The sequence below is a fragment of the Carcharhinus amblyrhynchos genome, chromosome 7 (genome assembly GCF_965287045.1).
Source record: "Carcharhinus amblyrhynchos chromosome 7, sCarAmb.v2.hapA, whole genome shotgun sequence".
Lineage (NCBI taxonomy): Eukaryota > Metazoa > Chordata > Chondrichthyes > Carcharhiniformes > Carcharhinidae > Carcharhinus > Carcharhinus amblyrhynchos.
This window is the reverse complement of record NC_137330.1, coordinates 87,933,916-87,949,043: the sequence shown is the minus strand read 5'-3', so window position 1 is coordinate 87,949,043 and position 15,128 is coordinate 87,933,916. Positions and strand designations below refer to the sequence as shown.

At 42.1% G+C, this 15,128-nt stretch overlaps 1 protein-coding gene across 5 annotated transcripts in view; it reads right to left on the bottom strand.

The window, feature by feature from the left end:
• Positions 1 to 8,944: 8,944 nt before the first annotated feature.
• The window catches only part of sgk1 (serum/glucocorticoid regulated kinase 1), an 86,816-nt gene continuing 80,632 nt past the window's right edge, over positions 8,945 to 15,128 (bottom strand). For 4 of the 5 annotated variants that reach the window (XM_080192736.1, XM_080192737.1, XM_080192734.1 and 1 more), the window contains 12 exons: positions 14,124 to 14,202; positions 13,668 to 13,740; positions 13,513 to 13,562; positions 13,331 to 13,388; positions 13,146 to 13,229; positions 12,850 to 12,981; positions 12,456 to 12,568; positions 11,714 to 11,837; positions 11,054 to 11,149; positions 10,806 to 10,961; positions 10,358 to 10,447; positions 8,945 to 10,198 (listed from right to left, as the gene is read on the bottom strand). In XM_080192736.1, coding sequence (XP_080048862.1) covers positions 10,031 to 10,198; positions 10,358 to 10,447; positions 10,806 to 10,961; positions 11,054 to 11,149; positions 11,714 to 11,837; positions 12,456 to 12,568; positions 12,850 to 12,981; positions 13,146 to 13,229; positions 13,331 to 13,388; positions 13,513 to 13,562; positions 13,668 to 13,740; positions 14,124 to 14,202 — 1,223 coding nt within the window. In that variant the 3' untranslated portion in view covers positions 8,945 to 10,030. Of the gene's footprint in view, positions 10,199 to 10,357; positions 10,448 to 10,805; positions 10,962 to 11,053; positions 11,150 to 11,713; positions 11,838 to 12,455; positions 12,569 to 12,849; positions 12,982 to 13,145; positions 13,230 to 13,330; positions 13,389 to 13,512; positions 13,563 to 13,667; positions 13,741 to 14,123; positions 14,203 to 14,474; positions 14,943 to 15,128 lie in introns of those variants that run through there. The other variant, XM_080192733.1, reaches the window with a different exon arrangement.

Genomic DNA, 15,128 nt, shown 5'->3' with positions numbered 1-15,128 from the left:
GTGGTGGAGGCAGGCAGCTTTCAAAAGGGGATTTCATCATTCTCCAAAATGGAACGTTTAACAGCGTTATGTGGAAAAAGCAGAGGAGTGGCACCAGATCATTTCCTCCTTCAGAGGGCCAGAACAGGCATGACAAGCTGGGTGGCCTCCTTCTTTTCTATGTAGGAGCATAGAAGATAGGAGCAGGAGGAGGCCATTTGGCCCTTCGAGCCTGCTCCACCATTCATTACAACCATGGCTGATCATCCAACTCAATAGCCTATCCTGGTTTCTCCCTATAAACTTTGATCCCGTTCACCCCAAGTGCTATATCTGGCCATCTCTTGAATCTGTCGCCAATCTATAATTTAAGGAAACTGAGAGCAATGGAGGTAGAGCAGGAAGGTGAATCTTATTGAATGAGCGAACATGTTCGAGGGATCAAAAGACCCACTCCTGTCTCTATTTGTCGTGTTCTCAAGTTCTCCTGCTCACCAATCCATCCTCACACCCTCCCCTCAGTATATTCATTGAAAGGGACATCCTGTTGCATGAGTGGCTGAATGGCTGTCAGTCAAATAGTTTTTATTTGCAAGATTTTTTTAGTACCCTTTTTGTCTTTTTCTCTGTGTTGCTTACAGTGGAATCTAAGACATTAATCTTTGATTTCTGAAGGCTTTATTCAGGGCAATCCTAGGGGGTTGGAAGTTAGTGCTGCAGGTACTAAGTTTGCCCCCCTGACACTCATCTCTAAAAGGGTAAACCTTTTAGAACTGAGATAAGGAGCAATATTTTCACCCAGAGAATGTGTGGAATTCACTACCACAGAAAGTAGTTAAGGACAAACATTGTGTGATTTCAAGAATAAATTAGATATAGCCCTTGGGGTTAAAGGGATCAAGGCACATGGAGGAAGGGGAGATCAAGATATTGAATTCAATGATCAGCCATGATCAAAATGCATGACAGAGCAGACTCGAAGGGCTGAATGGCCTACCCCTGCTTCTAGTTTCTATGTCCCCATCTGCTCCATTTGTGCACTGCTACCTCACCATGCAAGGGACCCGGGTTCAATTCCGGCCTCAGATGACTGTCTGTTTCAAGGCTGTACGTTTTCCCTGTGTCTGGTTGGGTTTCCTCCGGGTGCTCCACTTTCCTCCCACAATCCAAAGATGTGTGAGTTAAGTTGATTGGCCACGCTAAATTGCCACTTGGTGTCAGGGAGTTTGGGGGAGTAAATGCATGGAGTTAAGGGGATAGGGCCTGGGCAGGATTGTTGTTGGTGCAGACTCAATGACCAAGTGACCTCTTTCTGCACTATAGGGATTTTATGATTCTATTTGATGGAACTGCGCTCACCAATGAAGCCTACCATGTCCTGAGGATTGTGGAGGGGTAAATGACAAGAACTGTCCTGTCAAGAGATGAAATGAACCAGTAGGCACAATTTTCTTACTTTCTCCCTTTTTCTAAACACCCAACCTTATACTAGGATATAATTCCGTGACAACCTTTTGCACTCTTCATACATATCCAAACACTCATCATTGGTAGTTGATGTGATCATAAGAGCCAACCTTATCTTGTCATCACAGGATGCCTTTTAGGGAAAGAAACCTCTTGTCCGTAGCTGCCCTGGTCTGTGGATGACTTCAGGTGCACACCGACATAATTACTTCTTAACTGAGAGATATTGAATGGCCCAGGAAGCCACCCAATTTTTTCAACCCCTGTTCAGCAGCTAAAAAAGCTACATCATCAACCTCTCAGGACAGCCAAGCGTGGACAATAAAAGTTAGTCACCCACATCCAAGAATGAATTTTTAATAACCTATAAGAGTGAATTTGATTTTTGGTGGTAGAGTAATACTGGTGATAGCAAAACTGTTTTCCATGTTTCCCAGTATTGAGTTGGCTGCTGATTCACTATCACACATATTCGGCTACAAGGATATACAACACAGAAAAAAGCCACTTCGCCCAACCAAGCCTTGTCAGTATTTATCGTATCATAGAATCCCTACAGTACAGAAGGAAGCCATTTGGCCCAATGAGACTGTACCGACCACAATTCCACCCAGGCCCTATTCCGGTAATCCTCATCTACTCTGCTAACCCCCTGACACTAGGGTCAATTTAGCATGGCCAATCAACCTAACTCACACATCTTTGGCGTATGGAAGGAAACCAGAGCACCCAGAGGAAACGCATGCACGCAGGCAGGGGGAGAAAGTGCAAACTTCATACAGGTAGTCACCCTAGGCTGGAATTGAACCTGGGTCCCTAGCACTCTGAGGCAGCAATGCTAACCACTGCACCATCATGTAACCCACTTGAGTTTCCTCTCATTGTTCCTTATTTAAATCTAACAGTGTAACCCTTGATTCCCCTCCCTCTCATATGCTTGTCTGGCTTTCGTTTTAATATATCCATACTATTCGCCTCAGTCACTTCCTGTCTTAGCCAGTTCTATATTCCTGATTTTCTCTGAGTTCTATATTAGATTTGTGTGACTATCTTCAATGACATCTAGTTTTGCTCTTTCCCACAAGAGCATACAGTCTCTTCAAATTGTCACTATCGAAACCTTTCATAATTTTAAATATCTCTACCATGTTACTCCACAGCCCTTTGTTTCCAAGAGTGACCTGCTAGTCATTTCCTGATATGTAACCCACACATTCCTGGTATCATCCTTGTAAATCTACTTTGCACCCTCTCCAATATTTCTGTACCCTTTTCATAATATGGTGAATACAGCACCCTGAGTATGGTCTACCCAAGGTTTGATACACGATTAGCATTCCCTACTTTTCAATTCTATCCCACTCAAATTAAAACCTTGGATGGAATGTTACGGCCCCGCCTGCCAGCAGGATCTTCCAGTCCCACAGAAGTCAATGGAATTATAAATGGTTCAGAACTTTTTCCAGTCCTGCCACTACCCCATAATGTTCCGTCCTTAGTTTGCTTTTCTGAATGGCATAACTAATAATAATTTGTGCATTTGGAATTTTTGTTCCTCTATCCCAACAAACTTGTGCTTTCTGAACAATAAGTAACCTCACTATTCTTCCTACCAACATGTACTATCTCATACATTTATCTGTGTTGAACTTCAATGGCCAATTATTTGTCATTTTGGCTGGTTTATTAATGCCCTCCTATAATTTCATAGAATTATAGCATCCCTTCACTGCAGAAGAAGGCCATTTGGCCCATCAAGACTACATTTGTTGTACTCCTCCTTAGTATCCTTGACTATACTCCTCCCCTCAGTTCGATGTCATTTGAAAATGTAGAGATTGTATTTTTGCTTCTGAAGTTCAAATCATTCATGTAAATCGTGGCCCCAGCTCTGATCCTTGTGGGACACCATTTTATAAGAATATAAGACCTAAGAGCAGAAGTAGGCCATCTGGCCCCTCGCGCCTGCTCTGCCATTCAATAAGATCATAACTGACCTTTTCGTGGACTCAGCTCCACTTACTGCCTGCTCACCATAACCCTTAATTCCTTTACTGTTCAAAAATGTATCTATCCTTGCCTTAAAATCATTCAATGAGGTTGTCTCAACCGCTTCACTGGGCAGGGAATTCCACAGATTCATTACCCTTTGTTTGAAGAAGTTCCTCCTCAACTCAGTCCTAAATCTGCTTCCCCTTATTTTGAGGCCAACTTCTGGCCTTCTTATATAGGTCCATTTGCTCCTCCATTCTGCTTTCCTTCTTGAAGCCTACTAGCAACTTTGTTAATTAAATGTTTAAATCTGCTTCTTGTCCCCTGACTCCACAGGCTCTAACTTCATTCAGTAGTCTATTAGGGGGCACCATCCAAATCTGTTCCATCTGGATGTTGTCAGATAGTGTTCAGAAGTCACTACCTAGCCGAGAAATGTTGCGGCACTCATTCCTGCTGCTAATTCCTCTAATTTATAAATTTCCTATTTCTGTGCAATCGTGATATAAATTCAACATTTCAGGAGATTTTTCTTGTTGTATCTGGAAGAACAATTTCCTACATCTAAAAGCAGAGGAGGAAACATTTATAATTAATTTTGTTATCTTTTGACTATCGGCCAGTGGCTCTGACATCCATCATTATAAGAACATAAGAACATAAGAAATAGGAGCAGGAGTAGGCCATCCAGCCCTTCGAGCCTGCCCCGCCATTCAATAAGATCATGGCTGATCTGTCGCTGCTCAGTTCCACTTTCCTGTCCTCTCCCCATAACCCTTAATCCCCTCTCCTATCAAAAACCCATCAACCCGCGTCTTAAAAATATTTAGCGAGGCAGCCTCCACCACTTCAACGGGCAGAGAATTCCAGAGATTCACCACCCTTTGAGTGAAGAAGTTCCTCCTCAACTCTGTTCTAAACCACCCCCCCTTTATCTTGAGGCTGTGCCCCCTAGTCCTACTGTCCTTTCTGAGCGGGAAGAGCCTCTCCACCTCTATCCTATCCATCCCATTCATCATCTTATATGTCTCAATGAGATCTCCCCTCATTCTTCTAAACTCTAACGAGTACAAGCCTAGTTTATTCAGCCTCTCCTCATAGCTCAACCCCCTCAACTCCGGTATCAGCCTAGTAAACCTCCTCTGCACTCCCTCCAAGGCCAAAATATCCTTGCGTAAGTGCGGCGACCAAAACTGCACACAGTACTCCAGCTGCGGCCTCACCAATGCCCTATACAGCTGCAGCAAGACCTCCCTACTTTTATATTCAATCCCCCTCGCTATGAAGGCCAGCATCCCATTCGCCTTCCTGACCACCTGCTGCACCTGCAAGCTGGGTTTTTGCGACTCATGCACAAGGACCCCGAGGTCCCTCTGCACCGTCGCCTGCTGCAGTTTTTTGCCACGTAAGTAATAGTCCTTCCTACCATAATTCCTACCAAAGTGGACCACCTCGCACTTGCCAACATTAAATTCCATTTGCCAGTTCCTGGCCCATTCGCCCAGCCTATCTAGATCCTTCTGCAGACTCTCCACACCCTCTGCGCAATTTGCCGTTCCACCAATCTTGGTGTCATCAGCAAATTTCGACACCATACACTCGGTTCCCTCCTCCAGATCATCTATATAAATGGTAAATAGCTGAGGCCCCAGCACCGACCCCTGGGGCAGTCCACTAGTCACCAACCGCCAATCCGAATAGCACCCATTAACCCCCACTCTCTGCCTCCTATTTGACAACCAATCCTCTATCCACGCTAACACCCTACCACCAACTCCATGCCCCCTAACCTTCTGCAATAACCTCTTGTGAGGTACCTTGTCAAATGCCTTATGCTGTGCTTCGAAAGGCTAGTCAGGGCATGAATCAATTCCAGCCTCCCAGACTCCCTAGGTCCACTACAGTTTGCCTACCACCATAACAGGTCCAAAGCAGAGGCCATCTCCCTGGCCCTGCACTCAACCCTGGAGCACCTAGATAAAAAGGGCACCTATGTCAGGCTCCAATTTATTGACTATAGCCCAGCCTTCAACACCATTATTCCCATGAAACTCTCCAAGCTCTGTGGCCTGGGCCTCATCACCTCCCTCTGCGACTGGTTCCTGAACTTCCTAACTCACAGACCGCAATCAGTAAGATAGGCAACAACATCTCCTTCACGATCATCCTCAACACCGGTGCCCCACAAAGTTGTGTTCTGATCTTCCTCTTATACCCCTTATACACCTATGACTGTGTGGCCAAATTTCCCTCCAATTCGATTTTGAAGTTTGCTGATGACACCACCGCAGTGGGTCGGATCTCAAACAATGACAAGACAGAATATAGGAATGAGATGGAGAATCTGGTGAACTGGTGCGGCAACTCTCCCTCAATGTCAACAAAACAAAGGAGATTGTCATCGACTTCAGGAAGCGTAAAGGAGAACATGCCCCTGTCTACATCAACGGGGATAAAGTAGAAAGGGTCAAAAGCTTCAAGTTTTAGGCATCCAGATCACCAACAACCTGTTTTGGTCCCCCCATGCTGATACTATAGTTAAGAAAGGCCACCAACGCCTCTACTTTCTCAGAAGACTAAGGAAATTTGGCATGTCAGCTATGACTCTCAGCAACTTCTACAGATGCATCACAGGAAGTATTCTTTCTAGTTGTATCACAGCTTGGTATGGCTCCTGCTCTGCCCAAGACTGCAAGGATCTACAAAAGGACATGAATGTAGCCCAATCCATCACGCAAACCAAACTCCCATCCATTGACTCTGTCTACACTTTCCGCTGCCTCAGCAAAACAGCCAGCATAATTAAGGACCCCACTCACCCTGGCCATTCTCACTTCCACCTTCTTCCTTCAGGAAAAAGATACAAAAGTCTGAGGTCACGTACCAACCAACTCAAGAACAGTTTCTTCCTTGCTGCCGTCAGATTTTTGAATGGACTTACCTTGCATTAAGTTAATCTTTCTCCACATCGTAGCAATGACTGTAACACTACATTCTGCATTCTCTCATCTCCTTCTCTATGAACGATATGCTTTGTATGTATAGCATGCAAGAAACAATACTTCTCACTGTACGTTAATACATGTGACAATAATAAATCAAATTAAATCAAATTCTACATATAATGTTGCTCCCCATCTATTGTTAGCAACACTGTCCATCCTGTTAATAAAATGTTTTAGTTGCATTGGCCTGTCCTCCTTAGTGTAATCTCATTAAGTGACTCTGTACAAATGATTTATTATTGGAAGGGATCTGTTATTATTTTCCAGTGTAAGATGCTGAAATAAGTTATGAGATTAAAGCTCAGCACAGAACTAATAAGGACCTTTCTTGAGGTGGAGCCTATTGAATAAAGAAGTTATTTTAAAACAAAATAATATTGAAATGTATCCCTTTTTACGTTAGCTACCAGTCTAAGTATTATTGCTTTTTCCTGTTGCAAGTAACAAGCCAATTTCCTAAACTCACACTTACCTGATGGTAAGTTTTAATGGACTTATCCAAATTTCAGATTCAAGTATAGAGTTTTCTGCAGTATGCAAACCTTTTTCTTTTCTCCATTTTCACACCTCTGAGAGGCAGATCTATTGAAACCTTACACGTTTCTCAAATAATCAAAAAAATGATTATGCCTTCATGATACTCTTGGAACTCTGACTTATTCTAACTCTGATCTCTTTTGTAACTCTCAGTTGCCTCACTCCACCTTGGCTGTGTTCTCGCCTAAATCCTTTCTTTCTTTGTCACAAGTAAGGCTTACATTAACACTTCAATGAAGTTACTATGAATGTGGTGGTACAGTGGTTAGCACTGCTGCCTCACAGCACCAGGGACTGGGTTCAGTTCTGGCTTGGTTCACCGTCTGTGTGAAGTCTGTACATTCCCCTCATGTCTGCATGTGTTTCTTCTGGATACTCCAGGTTCCTCCCACAGTTGAAAAAAATGTGCTGGTTAAAACTCTCCCTCAGTGTACCCAAACAGGCACCAGAGTGTGGCAACTAGAGGATTTTCACAGTAACTTCTTAAACTCTGTTCTCCTCTATCGAAACCCTCATTAAACCGATTGTGTGGCCTGGCTTTCAGTTATTCCTCCCAATATCTCCTTCTTTATTCTGTGTCAATTTTTGCTTGAAAATCTTTTTGTAAAGTACCTTGGAATGTTATTTATACACTAATGGCACTAACAAAATGCAGACTATTGTATAACAAAGAAAGATTGAGGTAGCTGTGAATGTTATCAATGTAATGGATATAGCCTCCTGTACCCACAAAGAGTATGACCCAGTTCTTTCCTATAGTGTTGCAGCAGAGAAGTCATTCAAATATCTTCCACACAAGTTTCTGGAGCTAAACATGATATGAGTTGAACTAGATGTATTTCTTGGACCCTGACACAAAATATCCATTATCTCATTTCACCAATATAATTTACACTGAGGGTGTAAATTATGGACAAAGGAGAAACACAGAAGTGTGGAGAAAGTGTTGAAAGTTATTATGAAAGCCTGGAAAAGGCCCAGTTTATACAATGTGTGCTGTAGTGTGAAAGAATTGCATGATAAAACATTGGAGTTTTTGAGACATAGATTCCATCATAAGGTATGACTTGCATTTATAAAGTACCATTCACATCCATATGACCCAAAACTCTTTATAACAAATCAAGTACTTTTGAAATGCAGCACTGTCATAATGCAGGAAATAATATGCTATTGATGGCATGAGTGTGCTACTGTCAATAGTAAACTAAAGAGCAAACTGCTTCTCAATAAAGCATCAGTGTGGTGCTATGGCTCGTTCATTGATGGTGATTTGCTCAATTTACTTTGAGGTGGCCTTAGCACCTCACTAAACCTAATAAAAGGGCAGTTCAGAGCTCCAGCAATACCTAGAATCCAAAAACTCTTGAATTTCAATTGCAGAGACATGGAAAATTAACCTTTATCTTCCACTGAAAATCAACCATAATCACTAGTAACATACTGAGGAAGGTAAAAAGTACTGAGATTGTGGATTCTACTGTGTTAATGGCAAGGAAAATGAAGAAATGCCTGAAAAATGTTGGGAAGTTTAACAGATCTTCCATTGACTCATGATAAAGTGTGAATTTGGTGTCCAGTTAACTTGTCTTTGACTATGGCCAGGATTTTACGGCCTCGCTCGAGTCCAACAGAGAATTCTGTTCATACGGGGTGGTGGTTGCCTGGAATGTGCTGCCTAGTCAGGTGATGGAGGCAGATACATTAGCCATGTTTAAATTTATCTGGGTGGACAGATGAACAGATGAGGAATAGAGGGATACAAGTGTTTGGTCTCGATAGGATGTCATTGGCGCAGGCTTGGAGAGCCAAAGGGCCTCCTCCTGTGCTGTATTGTCCTTTGTTTTGCAAGCCTTGCCCTGACTCTGGGGCAGGTGTGCTGGTAAAATTCCAGTCTATGTCTCTATTGAAATTTGCAAAGCAGCAGTGCATTATTTTTGACTTAGTTACAAAACTTGGAGTAATTTATTTTTAAAATAGTTGCACATTTATTGCAAACTCAACCTTAGTTCAGGAATGTGTATATTTCAAAACAAATTAAAATTATAATCTATTATACAGAAAAAAACATTTACATTACTGGCAATGTCTTAAATATACACATTAAAACTAGTGCAGCAACAGATCACAACACACAGATTTCTTTACATATGCACAGCTAAAATGAGACGACCATTAAAATCTGGAATGTGATAGAAACAAAAAACAAAGTTACTTTATACATATGGGATTACTAGCACACAGAAGCCAGTTGGTAGTTTTAAGACAGACTGCACAATGGGGCATTTTGGTCCTAGAAACAAAAATTTATAGTTCTATCTATAGCAGCAATGCTTCAAGCATATTGTAGTGAACTATCTTAGGGATTAATTATATGTGTGTGTCTGTGTGTGTTTATGTGTGTGTGTGTGCGTGTGTGTGTATATATGTGTATGAGAGAGTGTATTGAAAAGGTGAGTTAAATTATACACAGATGGTATTGCAACATTTCATCTCACGGATGATGAATATATCCCACAGTGTAGTGCCTACTGTGTCGATCAAAATCTCTCCAGTCAATGTTTAAACCTCAGAGCAATCATCAAGTCCAATGGCCAAATTAAGCCACACATACTATTGTTCACATTTCTATATGTTGCATCACAATTCTTGCATGTGACCAATCCAATGCCTACAACCTTGCTGACAGCAAAAGGCATAAGTAGGTGAAACCACAGTCCTCAGACGATCATCCTTTTCTAGTCAGGTTTAAATTACAGATCTTCAGATGGTGGATGGATGACAAAAAGTTCTTTTCTCCGTCCCTTTGATTAATGGACTTTCTTCTGGCGTGCAGCAGCAGCACAGCACTACGGCTGCCGTCTCCCAGACCCACACGAGCAATAAATGCTCCTCGAACATTTCAGCACCACTTCAGAAATGGAGTTGAAGGCCAGGCAGCTGCCAATGAGATGTATTGTTTTCCTTCCAGCCAAGTCCCATTTCTTGGTAAACCGAACGCGGCGCTCAGTTAAGGTAAGCCCAATGAGACAATTCAGTTTAGTGATTCACTACAGGAAGGAGTCCATGGGCGGAGCATATGAAAATCCTAGGAAAGCTTCTGATGCTTCCTTAACACTGGCAGTAATCAGAGCATTATCGGGTGATCTGCCAATTGAGTTTGGAACTGGCTCCTCTGTGAACTCTGGGTCAAAGTGCTGCAGGTCAGAAGGTCCACTCTAAAAAAAAATTGTAATTCCAGTTTAGATTTTTGCTGTAATTTTAGACATAATTCCTCGAATAAAGAAAGGAGAGAAACAAAGGTGGGCTGCTTTGTTTGTGTTAACTGCACAAATTGGCTATTGTGAAGCAATTGTGTAAAGTAATGATTAACTTACCACATTTGGGTTAAATGGAGGTGTTAGCTTCTTGGCATTTAGATCAGCCCAGTTTATTGGGCTAAAGAAGATGTGAGCCTTGATATCCAACTGTAGAAAGAGGAATTATGGTCAAATGAAAAAGGACTTTAACTGATAAAAAAAGATTGATTTGCAAATGGTACTTAGGTAGTTCAACAATTAGGTTTAAGATGTAGGAACACAGTAACTGGTCATGTTTATACATAAAAAGAGTATATTTTGTTCAAATGGTCTATTGTGTGTACTTAAACAGTGATCCGAATGCATATATTAATAATTTTCCCAAATATTCATGACCTCAGTACAGAATATTTCAGAAATGCAAGGTTTGAGGCGTCTTAATTTTATCAATGTATTTACATTATACAAGCAACTACTCCATACAGTAGAAGGCAATAGGCAAAACTATTTAATCCTGTTTACTTACAAAGTCCTCCTTTGCACCCAGGCGTTTTGTTCTGTCTTTTTGCAGTAAGCCCTCCAACAGGTCTCTGGCAGCATTGGAGATGTTTGGTTTCAAAAGTAGTGGCTTGTTTACAATATTATCGTACATCTCAGCAGTGTTCCTGCTATAGAAGGGTGGCTGTATTAAAGCAAAAGATTCACAATTTAGAATAATATATTTGATGCTTTAAATTAAAGAAACATTTAGACTGCTTGTTTAGAAATGCTTACCAATCCATACAACATCTCGTAGAGAACTGCACCCAGGCACCACCAGTCAACTGTTCGGTCATAGGGCTGTTTATGTAAAACTTCAGGGGCCAAGTACTGTAACAGAATAAATTAAGAGACAATTTAAATCACACAGTGAGAAACAAACTCTGATACAGTAGACAACACTTTATAAAAATGTGATTATTGATACTATTATTGTTCATTGAAAAGTGCTACTTTACGTTGCACTTACTAGAGTTGGTTCTAAAAGGCTTGGTTCAGTGTATATTCTACATCCCAGACAGAAGCAAAAACAATGTACACTCAGGATTATCTGAGTACAGCTGTTGAAGCAGATCTTTCCTAATAGCTGGGGAGGATCCATGCATGGCATCAATAGGCTAACTCGATCAAGGTAGGCTGAGCGTTCAATGTGACCACAGCCAGAGAGAAATAAAACAAAAGGATCTGCTGCCTCTAGAGGCACTGAGGAACAGTGGTTCTTCAGAGGCGCATCTCTCTCTCTGATGGGACCAACATCAACTTGTTTACGTGACATGCAACTTCCAAAGTCAGCTGTGGTTCTGTGTGCTTCATGGTTTAAAATGTTTTCTGAAGGGGATAATGACTGGCCAGCAATAGAATGTAGAAAGGATTCAAGATAAATGCTTGACTTACCTCAGGTGTGCCACAGAAAGTGCATGTTGTGCCATTCGATTCGATGTTCTCTTTGCATAGGCCAAAATCAGTCAGAACTATGTGTCCTTGGCGATCAAGTAAAATATTCTCAGGCTTTAAATCTCTGTAAGATTTAAAAAAAAAACACAAGGGAGAGTTACTTCACAATCCACTCAAATCTACATCCAACACACAACACAAGAAACTATAAAGGGTCATGAACGAAGCCCAGCCCATCACGCAAACCAGCCTCCCATTCATTGACTCCATCTATGCTTCCCGCTGTCCAGGAAAAACAGTGAGTCTAAGGACCCCGTGCACCCCAGACATACTCTTTTCCACCTTCTTCCGTCAGGAAAAAGGTACAGAAGTCTGAGATCATGTACCCACCTATTGAAGACCAGAACAGTTTCTTCTCTGCTGCTATCAGACTTTGGAATGAATCTACTTTATATTAAGTTGATCTTTCTCGACACCCTAGCTAAGACTGCAACACTACATTCTGCACCCTCACCTTACCTCCACTATGTACTCTATGAACATAATGCTTTGTCTGTATAGCATGCAAGAAACAATACTTCTCACTATATACTAATACACGTGACAATAAAGCAAATTTCAGTAGTTTTGGTGTAGCACGATTTAAAAATTCTGCACTTTAATTTTGTTCCTTCTTCAGATTTTTAAGTAGCAGTTTACAGTTTAATCAAGCGGTTGGTTTCCTTAGTCGAGTCTCACTAACCTGTAAACAATGTTAAGAGAATGGAGGTAACCCAGAGCACTGGCAATCTCAGCTGCATAAAAGCGAGCTCGTGGTTCCAGGAAGCAACGCTCTCGTTGGAGGTGATAAAACAACTGTAAGCAGAGAGCAAACCAACAAATAAATAAACTAAAATCAATCGGAAAGCAAGCACAGCACCCATTTTTAAACTGTTACACAGCAATAGTAAAATGAAATGTCCTGTCAGAGACTCCCACCCTCCCCCAGGCCCAACTTTACATCTCTCACTCAGCAGCTAATTACAGTGCCGTCCGTGTCCGCTCCCAAATCTCCCCCTCTTACAATAAATAAGCCTTTCACCCGCTCTTACTTGGGACAGGAAACCCAATCCCGCAGTTAATCCCCTGCGATTTACCTCGCCTCCATTGATGTAGTCCAGGACAAAGTAGAGTTTGTCGGCCGTCTGAAAGGAGTAGTAGAGCCCCACCAGGAAAGGGTGTTTCACATTCTTCAGCAAGACATTACGCTCCGACATGATGTGCTTTTCCTGCAATGGGAGGGGAGAGTAAAAAGGGCTAAGTGAGTGACAAAACTCAAGAATATACGTTCATGTCAGAAAAAAGGCAAGCTTGATAACCTAATGTCAGTACAGCAGGAAGTTACAGAAAAAAGATTGATTTTTTAAAAAATTTAAGTAGTGTAAATTATTACCTCTTTCTTTTTCAAGATGGCCTTTTTCTGTAAAACTTTCACAGCATAGAATTGGTCATCAGCTTTGTGTTTTGCAAGTAGGACCTGTCCAAAAAAAGCCACATATTTAGAGAAACACATTAACCAGAAGGAAAGATGATTTTACAGTTTGCAATCGGAATATAGAACAATGTATAAACTGTTACCTTTCCAAAACTTCCTTTTCCAATGACCTTTAGGAAGTTGAAGTCACTTGGCTTGGCCCTAAGGATCAGAGAGTAAGACAAGTTAAAATGGAACAACATTCCTTGGGTGAAATTCACTCCAAGTAAACAGCAAAACAAAATCATTGTTTAAAGATCACTCACTAAAAATGAATGACACTCACTGTGGGTTAGAGGAAGGACCTAGGTTAATCTGTGCTGTTGTAGGGCTGGGCTGCAGGAGAAATCACAGGAAAAAAAAAGGCAAGTTAGTAGAGCTTGTGTGAAGAGTTTGGTTTTAAAAAGGGAATAATTAAATGCTGCTATCTTAGATACTCACTGGAGGAGACGCGCTTTCCCCATTCGCTTCCGTTTCTTTGGGACTGACATGTAACATAGCCGGGACTTCTGAGCTGTTTGAAAAGGGAGGGAAAAAATTTACAACCTGTTAGAAACGGAGGCCTGAAGTGGTTTCCAGAACCTGTCCACAAGCCGGTAACCCTGTTCTGAATCAGACTGTGATCCCAGTGAACACAGGGCTTTGTTCGAAGGGAAGAAATTAGCCGGCGATGTCTCGGCGCAGACAGACGCGCTATTGTGCCAGGATTACAAACTGGGGAAGGTGGACAGGCTCTGCTCAAAACCCAACAAATTCACCCCCTCCTCCCAATCCTGCCCCATTATCACCCTTAAAAAACGGCTGCGTCTCCAGCTGTGGTGACCGGCAGCTCCTGTACACTCTGCCCGGTGATCATGCACTAAGTAGTGAGTCAAAGTTAAAGCAGGGCATACTTACTGTCTACAGGAGTAGGACTGAGAGGCTGCTATTTTCTGGATAAGATCGTTTAGTCCCATTCGCCTTTGTTTCATGAAAGCTGCAAAAACAAAACACTCGATAAGGAGTCTTGGAAGGAACAACTCAATAAATTAAAATTACAAGACTCAAACAAGTCCCAAAAAAGTGCAATCGCCTTGATGCAGCTTTACAAGTTAAGAAGTAATTTATCGCCAGCACTTAAATCTCCACGATGAGCGATTTATAAAAGAAAATGCTAGCTGAGGAATTTTAAAATCTGAACATATACGATTGCAACTTGCAGCCTTTTGACATTATATATTTTTCTTGTGAAGTGATAAGATAAGTTACCAGTAAGTATCGCGACCACCCCTCTCATTTTGGAGTAGGTGACAGTAGATCCTGAGGAGCTGGATTTAACAGTCATGTTATCAAGTTGGTCACTTGATTAGAAATTGCAGCTTTGGGTGTCTGATAGTCCCTGTATTGTCCCTCGTACGATCCGTGCCCGGTAAGTGATTGCAAAAAAAAAGCACTGAGGGCGCTCTCTCTTGGATATCTATATATACACACACACAGAGGCAGGAGAGAGGGCTGGTGGGGGCGGTGGTATGTGAGTAATGCCGGGCGGTCCTGAGCTCCCTGAATCAGCCTGTCACTCTCATTTACCCTGGCTCTGCCGGAACGCCAGCGTCACACTATCCAAACAGCAGCAAGCAGCCAGTGCTTCGTCTAACCACTGGGGCGCATTCTCACCTGCCCCACTATCAGATCACATCACAGTACCCATATGGGCAGCTTTTCATCTGATGGGAACAGCTCCGGGCGAATTTAGTTAAATTTGCATACTTGTGTTATATACACGCGAGTCCTTCAGTAGTACTTAGCCACAAAATCAAACTTCAGGGACATCGGCATTAGGAGCAGACGTGGGCAAATTCAACCCATCTAACCTGCTCTGTCATTCAATCAGATCACAGGATCCCTACAGTGCAGAAGGCGGCC